This window comes from Alosa sapidissima, chromosome 4 (genome assembly GCF_018492685.1).
Source record: "Alosa sapidissima isolate fAloSap1 chromosome 4, fAloSap1.pri, whole genome shotgun sequence".
Taxonomy (NCBI): domain Eukaryota; kingdom Metazoa; phylum Chordata; class Actinopteri; order Clupeiformes; family Clupeidae; genus Alosa; species Alosa sapidissima.
The window spans coordinates 28273774-28289331 of NC_055960.1; the positions used below are offsets into that span (position 1 = coordinate 28273774).

Here is a 15558-nt window from a genome sequence, read left to right on the forward strand (position 1 = left end):
AGCTGAATAAACTCTTCTTTCTGAAATCTCAGAGGTGAATAAACTGTGTTTACTTGTGTTTAGCTTCCACTACATCCCTGTGTATGACCCACAGACAACATCAGCTGGAAGGGTTTTAGAGTATCAGTAACATGGTTGATATGAACTAGGGCTACATATGAACATGGTTTATGTGAACTAGCCTGGCTTGAATTACCATATTATAGTATGCATATATACCTACAGTATTAGTAATACTGTATTACCTTGGCTGAAATTACATTATAAACTTTGCTGTGTTCATGTAAAAGCCTTTTGCAGGTTAGTCACAAACAAGAACAGGCCACCATATTTGTTACAGATGCTGATGCATCACATTATCATGTTAACAGACAGTAATGAACTAGTGGAAATGTACAGCACAGAAAAATGTAATGGAAAACTTGCTTAGATATTGTACTGGTTTTTAATAGTTTGGCAGATCAGATGTATTTTGGTCATGCCAGGAAAACCTGGTTGAGATCAGAGATTTGAGAGATACGCACCTCTGGTTGATGGTAAATACTGAGCTCACATGCTGATTCTCAACCAAAATCTCAGCTCTCTATTCAGTTTCCAACTATGTGCTTCAATGCCAAGACACACACACCAACAAAAACCACACACATAACACACACACACACACACACACACACACACACAGACCAATGTCAGACCAGGGCCAGTTAGCGCATTAGTGCATAAGCACATTAGCACGTGAGTGTGTTATTGTGTCAAGTGGCTGGGAATGGCTCTGAAAGGCCTTGCCTCGGCACGCTCCCAAGCACAACCCCTGGGGCCCACAAACACTTACGTATGAAAATGATCAGTGGAGGCGCTGTGATGGGAAGAAATTTTATTGTTTGACCGCAGGCCTTGTCTTCTTCCATGTCAGGAGGTGGCTGCAGACTCTCTATAAAGGTGTCCATGGAAAACCACATCAGTGCCACACTCTGAACATCACGCACAACAGAGTGTTTGTAGACTGCAAATAGATGATGCTGAATCATTCACTCTCACACTGTCTAAAAACGCCATCAGGGGACTCTCTGAACACAAACACAAAAAACTCCCACAAATGTTGAGAATAAACACATTTTAGTGATGTCCTTTGACTGACTGACACACACACACACACACACACACACACAAACACACAAGTTAAAGTTTGAAGTGATTACTGATATGGTGTTCCATTAGTGCCAAAATAATGCAAATAGTGGAGAACAAACCATTGTGAGAATTATAGGGTGCATGTGTGAATGTGTGTGTATATGTGCATTGAGGCTTATGCGTATTTGTGTGTCTGTGTGTGTGCGTGTGCATGTGAGCCTGACGTGTCCACTGCACAGGCCTGTATTTAGCAGCATTCGCAGTGGTGCGTGAGTCTGTCCTACATGGCACAGCCAGCTATGAATAGCCCATCCTTACCACCCATCCCTGACACACCACCCGTCCCTGCACACACACACACACACGCACACACACGGAGCCCTCAGATCTGCAGACCGCTCACAGACTAACAACCAGCCATGATATTTCACACACATTTGCTAACACACATACACACACAAGTCAAGTCGCCCAGTATCAAAGGCACCACAGTCCTTAAGGGCTGGTCTGGCCGTGTATGTGTGTGTTGCATGCCTGTGGCTTTGCTGTCACTGCATGTCCATGAACATGCCTTAGGTATGCAACCTTAGAGCTGCTCAGTTGCTCTTATGCATGTAAATGGGAGTGGGATAGAAAAGAAATGGGTTTGAAAAATCTCCTTTTTTATGTTTGGAAAAATACACAGACTATTAAATCAATCTGTGCTATTTTAAGAACAAATGCGCTGGTTTGTTAATAATGGTTCAGCGAGATGGAGGGTGGAGACGAGACTGTCATTGAAGGGATGAGAGCAACAGAGACCTGTCTCAGCAAAGGCTACCCTTAGCTCTGAAGTGACACCTAGTGGAGATTTGGTGAAAGAATGCTGCGACATTGCACAGGCCTTATCAGAATCAGAATCATGCTTTATTGGCTAAACTTTGACTGACACACACACAAGGAATTACTCTGAAAAATATCTACACAATGTTTATTACAATACTAGGCCAATACAATACAATATAACACAATAACGTTGTAAATGAACGAATGAATGAATGAATGAATGAATGAATGAATGAATGAATGAAGTTTATGAAGTCTATGAAGTTTATGGTGTTTCATGCTACGTCACCGATTTTGATGAAACTTGGCCAGTTTGAAGGGTCCACCTAAAAACTCAAAAAGCCAAAATAGTACAACATTTGAAACAACCCAGGGGGAGTTAGGACCCCCTCCTTGTTTTAGGCCAAAAAACCTCAAAAAAAGGCCCAAAATTGCATAAAATGTTGACATCCCTCCTGCTGTCAGATTTAACAATCCATGCCATCAAAGGTCCATCCAAGGTTAGTTTAAAACTGGAGTTACAAGGCATAAGGTGTAACAGGTGTCAGTCCAGGACTGCACATGTCCACTATGTCACATGCTTTTTGGCGAATACCCAAAAAATAGCAACATTCAGACCTGAATATCTGCGATGAACAACCTCCTTTTTTCAAAATTCTTTCTGCACATGAAAGGGCCATCTGTGGACTTCATAAATCAAAAGAAAAATGCTCGGCCTTTTTATTATTTTCTTTGCGGTAACCGCCTAAATAGTGTGATCTAGCCAGTGATTTCAAATACATATCTACTTTAATGATTGGTTGAAAAATAATGCTTAGGTCATTTATGGTGGACAAATGGAGATATTATTATCAATCATGTCTGCTGATCAAATCCAAGCTACATTTAATGTTCTGAGTGTAATATATTCCTTAAGGTAGCTCAAAATGACATCATATACACCAGTATACCTGTAGGTCTAATTTTTGCAAATGTGATATCTCCAACATATCTCAGGGCTAGAAACAGTCACTTGGACTCAAATAATAAGTTGTAAGATTTTGATAGTCAAAGGTCAAAGTCACTGTGACCTTATGTACATCCCATTGTGGTGAATAAACCTCTAAAAATCCCTGACATAATTTCAAATGTGATACAAACATTCACACTGGCCCTTTCTGAAACCAATCCCTACCCACTCCCCTCAGTTACGGTGTGCACTCAGGTGGGAATCACCCTTACAGCTAAATCAAGTTCCCCATGTAAATGGGAAAATGTTGGAGTTCTTTTATCACTTTTGGGTGCTATAGGCTAATTGGAACTGCTCACCTCAATGAACTATGATAAGCTATGCTAACAGTGGGTGCTTCAGACTGAGGTACTGCACGCACAGAGATGAGAAGGGTATGTATCATCTTATCTAACTCTGGCAGAGACAGTAAGATAATTTCCCAAAATGTTCGTGTGTTCTTTTAACACTTGGTTAGGAGTGCAAGTGGCTAGGGAGAGAGTGTAGCTAGTTTCGGAAAGGGCCTTTCACTCACAGATAACAAATTAATTTGAATTTGATGGTCAAAGGTCATAGGTCAAGGTCATTGTGACCTCACAAGTCACACACAGTCACTTACACTCAAAGATGAACTGATTAGATTTGAGTGGTCAATGTTACTGTGACTTCTCAAAAAACAACATGGGCCTACTGTATTTTTACACCTTGAGCACAATATCCTGGAAACACCTTGAAGTTTTTTCAAATTTAGCACAACTTAGGCCCTGTACATATATTTTTTTAAAACCTTCTAAAGAGAATGCTGGTTTACTTGGATCATCCAAAATGGAGATTTTTACAAACAAGTATATAAGTATATTCTTTTGATCCTGTGAGGGAAATTCTCTCTGCATTTATCCCAATCCGTGAATTAGTGAAACACACACAGCATACAGTGAACACACACTAATCCCGACGCAGTGAGCTGCCTGCTACAGTGGCGCTTGGGGAGCAGTGAGGGGTTAGGTGTCTTGCTCAGAGACACTTCAGCCATTCCTACTGGTTGGGGTTCGAAACGGCAACCCTTAAGGCCGAAGCACTAACCAGTAGGCCACAGCTGCAACTGCGTTCCTCCCACTTTAATTCCTGCATATGACTGCTGTCTGCTGTGTTGGGCTAATGGAACAGTGCTAAATGCCAAGCTAGATTAACATTTTCCCATGTTAAAACCATTTATCACATGAAAAATAACAATGTTATTATCATGTGATAATAACAATAATAACAATACTCTGTGTTTCCAGGATATCATGTTCAAGTTGTAAAAATATTTTTTAGTGAATAGTGAAATAGTTTTTTTTTTCTGTGAGGTCACAGTAATATTGACCTTTCACCACCCAAATATAATCAGCCACAAAATTTCTGTTAGACCTTTTTTGAGGACGGTCACTGAAAGGAGCTGTAACAAATATCGGAGGCTGCTGAAAAGGCAAGCCAATGGCTATGGCACTCACATGCTATTTGGGGTAACCTGAATTGACTCTGAGACGCTGCTGCTGTGTTTCTGGAGTGGTAGTTGTTGGTGCCTACATCAAGGGCGTGCGTGTCGGCTGTGTATGTTGTTGATCAGATCATACTGTAAGTGTCGGATCGGATCGGATCATAAATGGCCATAGCAATAAACAGGAATGACTGAAGAATTTGTGACATTGGTTGGTAGTTGGTATCTAAATATTTGTTGGTGTCTGCATCAAAGGCTTGCATTTTGACTGGGTATGTTAATGATCAGATAATAAACCGCCACAGCAATGAAGAGGATTGACTGAAGAATGTGTAGGTATTTGTGGGTGCCCACATCAAGGGCTTACAGTTGGTCTGGTTATGTTGCTGATTGGATCAGAAACTGAGACAGCAAAGAAGAGGAATGACCAAAGACTTTGGTGGTACTTCTTGGTGCCCTCATTAAGGGTTGGTGTTTTGTTTGTTGTATAGTTGCTGATGGGATCATAAATGGCCACAGCAAAAAAGATGATTAACTGAAGAATTTGTTGGTATTTGTGGGTGCCCATATCAAGGGACTGCAGTTTGCTTGGCTGTGTTGCTGATCGGATCAATAAAGGCCACAGCAAAGAAGACAAATTACCAAAAAATGTGTCTGTATTGGTTGGTAGACAACCTATCATGAGTGTGGAGGGAGCTGGGTCTGAGATGCCAGATACCACTGTTGAGCCTTCTGGAGGTCACCGATGAATGACGAAGACAAAAGTGCAAGTAAATATTTGTACCAAATTTTAAAAAAAAAACATCCCTACAGGCATTTATGATATATAATTTTCTCAAGAATGCAAGGTCCTTGACCTCGACCTTTGACCATCAGATTCAAATATTTGTTATCTGTGAGTCAAAGTGAATATTTGTATCACATATCACATCACAGATTTTTTTAAATGTATCCACCACAAAGGGATAAGGCCACAGTGGCCTTGACCTTTGGCTACCAAAATGTTACAAGTTATTATTTGAATCCAAGTGACTGTTTCTAGCCCTGAGATATGTTGGAGATATCACATTTGCAAATATTGGACCTACGGGTATACTGGTGTATGTCGCCCAATTATGTCATTTTGAGCTACCTTTAGGAATATATTGCACTCAGGACATTAAATCTAGCTTGGATTTGATCAGGAGACATGATTGATAATATATCTCCATTTGTCCACCATAAATTACCTAAACATTATGTTTCAACAAATCATTGAAATAGATATGTATTTGAAATCACTGCGGCTGGATCACACTATTTAGGCGGTTACAGCGACAAAAATAATAAAAAGGCTGAGCATTTTTCTTTTGATTTATAAAGTCCACAGATGGCCCTTTCATGTGCAGAAAGAATTTTGAAAAAAGGAGGTTGCTCATCGGTCATCGGAGATATAGTGCATAGTGGATACGTGCAGTCCTGGACTGACACCAGTCACACCTTAGTCTACGCCTTGTAACACCTGTGATGGCATGGATTGTTACTTTGCTGTGTTTAAATCTGACAGCAGGGGGGATGTCAACATTTTATGCAATTTTGGGCCTTTTTTTTTTAGTTTTTTGGCCTAAAACAAGGACGGGGGCCTAACTCCCCCTGAGTTGTTTCAAATGTTGTTGTACTATTTTGGCTTTTTGAGTTTTTAGGTGGACCTACTGGGGACAAGTTTCATCAAAATCGGTGACGTATGTATCACCCCCGCCTCATGGACAACTGTTTGTACGTGTTTGTGGCTGTTGTTGCTGTGACAATTCGAATTGTTCAGTTGGAATATTTTGGTCTAGTAGTGTTTTATGTGGGTTACTTCAAAATGTTTTTGATGTAGATGTTTACTACTGTTATTGTTATATGGACAAAAGCGTTTGACATGCTTTGATGCTCCGCACTGTAATTTTTGTTAAGTGAGAAGCGCCACCTGCAGGCACAAGTAAGGCCCTATGAAATAATTATATTTTTCCAAATTCCCTTTCGTTTTGTTTTCCCCATTTCCATCTTTTGTATTTTTTAAGGATTCCGCTATTAGCATCACAACTGCACAGTTCATATAGGCCTGCTGCTTTGTTTGGCCAGAGAATGGCTTTGTGTGCGTGGGACTTTTATTGCAGAATTGTTAAACTTCCTGTATTCCCATGACTGTTTGAATTAAAAGCGGCAGACGCCGATAGAGAGGCATGCATGCCACCTCGATAATAATAGGATATATTACTACAACATAGTTGTTCATTACTGACTTAAGATGGGGCTTGTGTTACCTTGACTATTTTAAGTGAAAACTTCAGAATAGCCAGGATATAACGGATAAGTTACAGCATTACGTTAGGTAAGTATGCTAACACTAGTTAGCTGTGAAGGTTCTGCTGGTGAATGCAAGCGTTAGCTATCCTAGTTGCTAACGTTATGCTTTTTAGTTGCCACTCAGTCAACTCAAGTCAACCGGGGGTGATGTTAGTTAGCTATTTAACCTTTACTGTTTATGTATTTAACGTGAATAGTTGCCAGCTGATCCCTAATGATGGACAGTAGTAGGCTACTTATTACGTAATGTTAGCTATAACATAATAATTATCTCTCCAGCAAACCACTGTTGCCATCAAAATGCCTATTCGGGCTTACTGCACCATCTGTTCGGATTTCTTTGACCACACCAGAGACGTGGCTGCCATCCACTGCGGACATACTTTCCATTATGACTGGTAAATCAACAGCTTTCAATCATGCATGTGAATTATTGTGTATCTGAAATACTGAGTAGAGGGAAGGATGCCTAACAAATACTTGTCATGATTGCAGTCTGCTACAGTGGTTTCAGACAGCTCCTAACAAAACGTGTCCCCAGTGCAGGAAACAGGTACAGTAGAAGGTCGTATGAGTGTGCCTAATACCTGTCTCCAAACCTGATGCCATGAAAGCATGACACAAAACATGAGTTGCTGTTGTTATTGACAGGTGAGCACTAAACACATCATCAACAAGTTGTTTTTTGACATTGGAGGAGAAGAGGAAGGAGGTTCAGTGGATCCAGAGAATTTACAGGTGAGTGTTGCTAGAGGTGTGTGTGTGTGTGTGTCCGTCCGTCCGTCCGTCCATGTGCGTGCGCACTTATCTGTCTCTGTCTTTGTCTTGTCTGTTATACTTTTGTCTTGTCTGTTATATTTTTTGTTGTGTCCTGTGAAAGGTTAGTCATGTGGATTATTTGTACAATGAAATCCATTTGGGATAAAATGCTGAATTTAAACTTGTATATCTTTTTAGAATGAGCTGGGCCGTTTGAGGGCTGTCTTGAGTACGAAAGGTGAGAAATACAGATGTCTCTCTTTCAATATATGTCTTTTAACTTAAGTAGAATTTACAGTAAATGGGTCCGACTGTATAGTAGTGGAATGCCAAACATATTAATGTGTGTGTGTGTGTGTGCGTTGTAGAGCGAGACTGCCGTGACAAACAGAAGCTTATTGAGAACTTAAAACAGATAGCGGAGAAGCTAAAGCAGGAATCGGAACGTCTGAAGAAAGACATTGGAGATAAGGAAATGGTCTGCTCAGTTTTACGGGTATGCACACATTTAATGTCGTTAATACTTAATTTAAAGCATTTATTATTATAAATTGATTCAACAATTTATCATTGTTGTTATTATTATTATTATTAGTAGTAGTAGTAGTAGTAGTAGTAATCGTCATTATTATTACCTAGCATGCACAGAACAACTTTAGTTTATGAGTGCTATTGAATTCTCTCTGTACTGTCTTTGTCAGTCTCACTTTCTATTTAATGGCTTTTGTGGTGATGGTAGATCGGATAGTACCGCAGCCAGGCCTTGTTTGTCTCACAGATGTCATGTCCCCCCGCAGAAAGAGCTGAGGAACCTGGAGAAGCAACATCTGGACAGCCAAGCAGCCAAGGAAGAGGCGCGTCAGCTACGGGTCAGACTGAAGACCTACGAGAGGTACTTATTCACATTACAAACCTCACCTACACTCGATCCATACGTACTGAGTGAGGAATACACAAGATTAATATTCCACACCAATTAATGTTTTAGTGTCTCTGCCTCTCTCTCTCACACACACACAGACGCACACATTCAACTTGTTGAACTGATTTCAAGCTTGCATGCTTACGGTACATTGGATATGCACAGATATACATTGACATTGGACCTGATGTTTTACTTGTGAATAGATAGCATACTCTTCATCATGCTTTGCTGTTTCTTTCTGTGTGTGGGTGGGTGTGGTTTGTTTGTGTGTGTGTGTGTGTGTGTGTGTGTGTTTAGTTTAGATACAGTACTGCAGGGCCAGAGGGATGAGGTGGAGGCCATGATCTCTGACATGGGAGTCGGCCAGTCAGCTGTGGAGCAGCTCTCAATCTACTGCGTCTCACTCAAGAAGTAAGCACATTGACGCAATTAAATGCACCACACACACACACACACACTGCATTTACTCCTCTTAAACATAACAGTGTGATGAATAAAGGGCCCCAAACATACATACTGTTGTTTTCAGGATTTTTTCTCACACACAATGATTTTGTATGTGTGTGTTTAGGGAGTATGACAGCCTGAAAAGTAGCTTCCGCTCCACCAATGAGATGTGTGAGAAACTCAGGAGGGAGGTGTTCATTTCCAACAACAAGGTAGGATGTGTATGTTTCTGTCTGTGTGCATGGGAGAGGGGGTTGACAGTAAGGGCATGATCATATTTAATCTTCAGCATGTGTGTGTATTATACTTGGATGTATTGTGACACTGTTTTGTTATGTAGTTGCAGAAGGCCAATATGGAGGTAAACCAGACTAAAGAGGATATGCTCGCTGCCCAGAAGGACCTGACTAATGCTGACAAAGAAATCACAGTATGTCAGACACACATCATTCCACTACTGCCAACATGAGCTTGCAGATTTAGAGCAAACTTTGTCACTTTAACGTAAGACACCATAATATGTTTATAAGCTGAACTGTGTGTTTGTGTTTAGAGTCTGAAGAAGAAAGTGGAGATCCTACAGAAGACCCTCAGCACACCCTCCCGCACCAACGATGCAATTAGCCGACTGGTGTTTGAGAGGTGTGTGTGTGTTTGTTTGTTTGTGTGTTTGTTTGTGAGTGTGAGTGAGTGAATAAATGTGTGGGTGTGAGCATTTGATGCATACAGTATAACCTCAAACTGATGATACTTTTTGAGCAATGTTGCAGGTCAGTGTTCCTCATTATTGTGGTTCCAACATGTTCCAATTGATTTCTTTTCTCGAGAACTTTAATCATCATTAGGCAATTCGTCATTATTGTCCAATCAGAATAAATGTAACTGGTTATGTGATTGCCCAGCACAATTCTCAAAAAGTTACTCCCTTGCATCATCACCTTTAGACCAATGATAAAGTTCAGAATTACACAATGTGTGTTATTTTTAGCGTGTTGCTCAAGGATGCAGTTTTCAAATGAATGTGAAATTTCCTGAGGTCTCACAGGTCAGACTTCCTTTCGATATAATTTTACAGTCCTGCCCCTCTGGAACTGAAGCCGTGCCTCCATCGGCCAGAGCACGATCAGGACATTGACCTAAACCTGACTTTTGACGTGCCGACACCTGAGCAAACTGAGCGCAAGCCCTCACACAGCCATGCACCTGCCAAGAAGATGCGCCTAGACTCCACAGGGTTAGTCTGGTCCCCCCACTTTGGTTAACAGCATCTGCTGAATGAGTAAATGTACATTTCAGCTCTAGCTTCTTGTTTTCTCATCACAGATCGTCACCACACCATTCAGAGAATTCTTCTGAGACCAAGGTACATCCTACTGTCTTTTGAGGGAGAATCGCTCCTGTCGTAGGCTGAGTTTGGTCATTGGTTTGAATCAGGTGAAGTCTACTTCGTTCTAAACACAAGGTTTTTTCTGTGTGTGTTCCTGTGTACCTTGGCACAGAAATCCCACGTGAAAGATCCCACCGATCCGTTTTTACGGCACTCTCTTCTGTTCAGGAAGAAAGCATTTGGAAGCATGCTGGATCCCCATAGCAAACCTGGAGTGGTGAGACTCACTAATACACACATGGGGCCGGCCATATACATACATACACACACACTTTTGTACACCTCATGCCGTATACCTTACTCACACCTAGGGATGTAACGATTACCGGTATAATGGTAAACCGCGATAAAAATGTTGACGATAACAAGTATCGTAATTATCACGGTTGATTACCACGGTGTTGAAACCGTGTGTTTAATCCTTCCCAGCTTCATCCGAGCCTGCTTTTGACATACAGTAGGCCTGGTACAATGAAACAAAACTGGTACCCTACTGATTCTGTTGTCTAATTGATGGTTTTAACTGCGATTCGGATTAGGCTACACCTCATTTTAAAAGGCAGAACATTTTCACTGCAAAACGTGCACTGTATCATTTAGCCAATCTGCATCTTTATGTTCGCGTCCACATGAAATCCATTCCACTCACGTTATCAGGAGAACGTCGTAGCCTAAAGTTTTTATTTTGAACACTTACTTTGGTCTCACTCATTGGATCCAAATAACAGAAATAGCAAACTCCAAGTCATGGTAGGGTAAGTTAAGCTATAAGCACATAGCCAATTAAACATGAAAAAGTGAACGGGACACATTTTGAAGCTATTTCAGCTTTTGTAGGCCTATCAGTGCTTTCTGAACATATTGAACACACTTTTAAAAACACTGTGATAATACCGAAAACCGTGATAATTTTGGTCACTATAACCGTGAGGTTAAATTTTCATACCCTTACATCCCTACTTGCACACCTCATGATCTGTACCATAGACACACATGTCATACTCTTACACCCATACTCCTCACATCCTTACCCTCATACTCTTACACCCAACAGTTTCCCCTTCACACTCACATACACCCAACAAGGTTCCCCTTCACACTCACATACACCCAACAAGGTTTCCCTTCACACTAACATAAGCTTAACAAGATTAGACAGGGTTCCAGCTACCACCATATGCCCTTGAGCAAGGCACTTCACCCGAGTTACACCAGGAAGACTGGCTCCTGCAACTGGTATCTGTGTAGGTCACTTTGGATAAAAGTGTCAGCTAAAGGCAATTAAAAAGATGTCCCTTCATGCTTGCATACACCTAACAGTACTTCACTTCATACTAGCACACACCTGACGGTAGTCCCCTACATTCATACATCCACCTGATTTCCCTTCGTACGTGCATTGCCTAACAGTATTTATCTGACATGTTTGGTATATTTTGTGTTTTTTTCTTTTTCAGGTGAGGACCGGGTATGATGGCCTTGGAGGAAGGACCAAATTTATTCAGCCTGTATCCTTCCATTGGTCCGCATCAGTAATGTTTTTGTTTCTCCCTGGATATGTCTTATTCAGAGCCAGGGTGTGGTTCTGGGTCACATTTTCTTACCACTGCAAAGGTGATGCTAGAGTAGAAAGACATTTTAGATTGTATTACATTTTTCTGAGTTTCACCATTATCTGTATCTGCCTTAGGTCTTGCCTACTACAGTCAATAACTTTGGGGATAAAGCTATTTCTCCCCCATGGGAGCAATTGGTCACTTTGGATATTAGTGCTACCTGTGGCCTGCCCATTGGGTGCACTTGTTAGTTCTGTGTGTTGGTTGGTGTGTTGGTACATTGTCAGGAGGAGCCAGCATCCGCTGACACCACAGTAATGGCTCCTCCAGGTGAATGGCTCAACTGGTCAGTTTTAAGAAGGCGTTTTCCTTGACCCGCTACCCTCACTGCAGTCTCCACTGGCTGGGCTTCGGCCGCTGGCTGTTAAGGCGAAGAGGAAGAAGGTTTCCCGTCCACCAATGGGAAGGCTTCCCACCAGTCTGACACTTGACAACTTCCTGGAGTGAGCAAGGACATGGCCTGTGGGCAGGCCTGACACAGAGGACATGCGCACGGGAGTCTGGCTTGCATATGGGCAAGTGCAAGCGTACAGTACAGGGGCACTTGTGTATGTGTGTGTGTGTGTGTGTGTGTGTATGCGTCTGTATGTTTATGATTCATCAACTACACAAAACAGCTGTAGTCCTCAGCAGTATGATGTTTTCCTTTTTACATTATGTGACCCAAATAGTAGTTGACCCTGAAACGGATCTGACACATAACCACACTGTAACAGGACGGAGTCCTTTTTGGTGTTTACTGCTATTCGTGGATGTCAGGTGATGAGCAAGCATGTTAGTCCTGACCATGCACAGAATGATCATCTGTTATTCAAAGTAGATTTTTTTTTTAATTTAATGTCTGTCAACCATGCATTGATTGTAGATATTTATATATATATGAATTGTACAGCTGTTAGAGTTTTAATAAAGTAGGTTTTTTTTCTAAAAACCCTGGACTGTTGTCTGTTTTAGATCAGTTGAGCATTCACTGGATGGTGGCATTGTTTTAGATTTAGGATTTAAGACACCACCATTTTAAAGTAGAATCCCTTGTATTGACGAATAGAACACAGTAAGTTATTATCATGATATAAAAACATTTATTTGGACTTTTTCTAGTGATCATTACTGATTAACCTAGAATCATACGCCAGGCAGCTATGGATGGAAAACTTAAAACTATGAATGGTTTTAAGGCTCATAATGCGTTAGTCTGTTGAAAAGCTATTTTGGCTCATTGAGAGTTCTAAGCTTGTTATTTATACGCTAGCGAGAGTTTGATTAGGTGCCCGCCAATAGCAGGAACACAAACTTGGGCTTTTCTGAATTCTGACGGTTGCCTCGGCGCAGCCACGCGAGGGCGTTTTATGTGTTAGTTCTACGAATTTAAACTGACGATATATTCATAAACAGATGTATATTCATGTAAACGTTGGCATCATTTTGTAGTTTATCTTTCTCTCTTTATGCTAGCATTGAGTATTTCATAGAATAATTTCGTAGATCGTAGTTTTTCTGTTTGAAAACCAGAGCCCCCGTCCAATTTAGCGAGGCGTACACGGGGCATCCTCTTTACTTTCGCCTTTATTTTGGTTATAACAAAGCAATACGTGGCGTCCTCCGCACTGCCGTGAAAAGCATCGTTTATAATCTACTTAGGTTAATTTTCGAGGTTAAATAAAGGGTCTGAGCATGGGAAAGGTGTTTGGAAAGTGCCGTAAGAAAGCACAACTTCACAGGCGCCCAGACTCTCCTTGTTGTTGTTCTCAATCACGTCCGCGCTCGCTGCATAAATCAAAGTAACCGCCCTGTTAGCTAGGTGCATTCAATACCAGAGTCTGTAGCCTACTGCATTATCTCGCATCACCAGATTTCAACATTCACGATGGCAACTGAGGTGGAAACCGTCCCCGAAACTGCTCCACCTGCCCCTACTGCAGAGAAAGCTAAGAAGGGTGTCATCAGCAAAGCAAAGCCGGTGGTCGCGGGTGCCGCATCTGCTGCAAAGAAGAAAAAGAAAAAGAATAAGGGCGGCAAGAAGGGACAGCCGGGCAAATACAGCCAGTTGGTCATCGATGCAATCCGCACACTGGGCGAGAAAAACGGCTCATCCTTATTCAAAATTTACAAGGAAGCCAAGAAAGTCAGTTGGTTCGACCAGCAAAATGGAAGGATGTACTTGAGGTACTCCATTCGGGCACTGCTGCTGAACGATACCCTCATTCAGGTGAAGGGCTCTGGCGCCAACGGCTCATTCAAACTCAACAAAAAGAAATTTGAAAAGGCTGCTGCCAAGAAGAAGAGTCCATCTAAACCAGCCAAAGCAGCCAAACCAGCCAAGGCAGCAAAGCCCGCAAAAAAACCTGCAAGCAAGACGGCGAGCAAGTCATCCAGCGCGAAAGCGAGTCCCAAAAAGAAAGTCGCCAAGAAACCAGCGGCCAGCAAAAAGCCCGCAGCGGTCAAGACTGCACCCAAGGCGAAGAAGGCAGCAGTGAAGAAAGCCCCGAGTGCAAAAAAGACCAAGAAGACAAAGAAGTAAACCGAGAGCTTAATGTTACCGAGGAGAAAAACGAACTGTAACAAAATGGAGCAAATTGGTTCATTATTTTTATATTTTTGTATAAAACTCTTTGTTCATTCAGGGCGCGTGTGAGCAGCGCTTATATCGTATTGGTTGAAGTCTTTTGTGTGATAACCTATTCTACAAACCGTCATATAGTTGTGGTAATTTACATCCCGTTTATCAAGTTAACGGAATTACCGATCATGACCTTGTGTTCTCTCAGACTTGTTAAAAATCATTCTGTGTTTATTCCGGACCAGTGTCAACTAGCCCTGCAGTTTACATTCCTTTGTATTTGTTTTGTCAAAGTGGGCGTGGCACGTAAAATGTTAAACGACATAGCCTACATTTTATACACAGTTGATTTTTTTTATTATTGTTTATCATCTATCACAAATACAAAGTTGTTGAATATGTTTACCTGAATACATAAACCTGATCTGAAACAAATACCATGGCCATGTCTTGTAAATAAAGTATTAACAACTGCTTAACAGGCCTACTAGTTTTGGGTCTTTGTTGTCAGAAGCACATTATCTGCCTATTTAGGCTGTGGTTTAAAGTGAAAATTAAACAAATGGGTTCTAAGACAGAACTGAGTAGACTTTGCCCTACACAAAAATTCAAATTGCAATCCTCAACCCTGATAGGTGGAGAGTCAACTCCTCTTGGCTCTGGGTGTTGCTGAAGAGGTTTGTGTTAGTAGGAGGGCCTTCTGTAGCTGTTGGGCTTTGATTCAAGCTGATTCCCGAAGGTAGTTATACTTTTCTGGAAGTAATGATGGTCAATAAGCCTATGGTTTTAAATGGGAAATGCCATAATGTGACTACAGATAATACATGTAGACCATACATTTTTATCCGTATCTCCTTTGTTGTAGATAGTTGCCATAGGCCTATAGATAAATAGTGCCAAATTATTCATTAGGGATAATTGAGTTCACTCATAAAGTTGAATGTGTCTTCAAATGTACAATATTTTTTGTTTTTCCTGGACTTAAGCCGGGTCTGCTGACTTTAGGTGCAACACAGTATTAACTGGTTGTTAACTACACCATAGGGGTCTGACACAATGACTAAAAATATTCAGCCAGTGTGTTTTTTGCAGTCACTGATCAAACCCCC

The 15558-nt window shown here is 41.3% G+C and overlaps 2 protein-coding genes across 4 annotated transcripts; both read left to right on the forward strand.

Annotated features, from left to right (window-relative positions):
• The first annotated feature begins 6268 nt into the window (after positions 1 to 6268).
• LOC121707633 (TRAF-interacting protein) lies at positions 6269 to 12813 on the forward strand. Of its 3 annotated transcripts, none has more exons than XM_042090328.1 (16): positions 6269 to 6387; positions 7035 to 7153; positions 7251 to 7308; positions 7407 to 7493; positions 7713 to 7752; positions 7883 to 8010; positions 8312 to 8406; positions 8737 to 8850; positions 9011 to 9098; positions 9227 to 9316; positions 9440 to 9528; positions 9962 to 10120; positions 10210 to 10249; positions 10386 to 10490; positions 11731 to 11781; positions 12223 to 12813. In XM_042090328.1, exons 2-16 carry the CDS (start codon positions 7056 to 7058, stop codon positions 12334 to 12336), a joined length of 1356 nt encoding a protein of 451 aa, XP_041946262.1. In that variant the 5' UTR covers positions 6269 to 6387; positions 7035 to 7055; the 3' UTR covers positions 12337 to 12813. The 3 variants fall into 3 exon arrangements, with proteins under 3 accessions (XP_041946262.1, XP_041946260.1, XP_041946261.1); XM_042090326.1 differs by lacking the exon at positions 6269 to 6387 and adding an exon at positions 6587 to 6780; XM_042090327.1 differs by lacking the exon at positions 6269 to 6387 and adding an exon at positions 6587 to 6775.
• Positions 12814 to 13677: 864 nt separating this feature from the next.
• LOC121707637 (histone H1.10) lies at positions 13678 to 14928 on the forward strand. Its single transcript, XM_042090332.1, has one exon. The coding sequence runs from the start codon at positions 13757 to 13759 to the stop codon at positions 14408 to 14410; it is 654 nt and encodes a 217-aa protein (XP_041946266.1). The 5' UTR covers positions 13678 to 13756; the 3' UTR covers positions 14411 to 14928.
• The last annotated feature ends 630 nt before the right edge of the window (positions 14929 to 15558 follow it).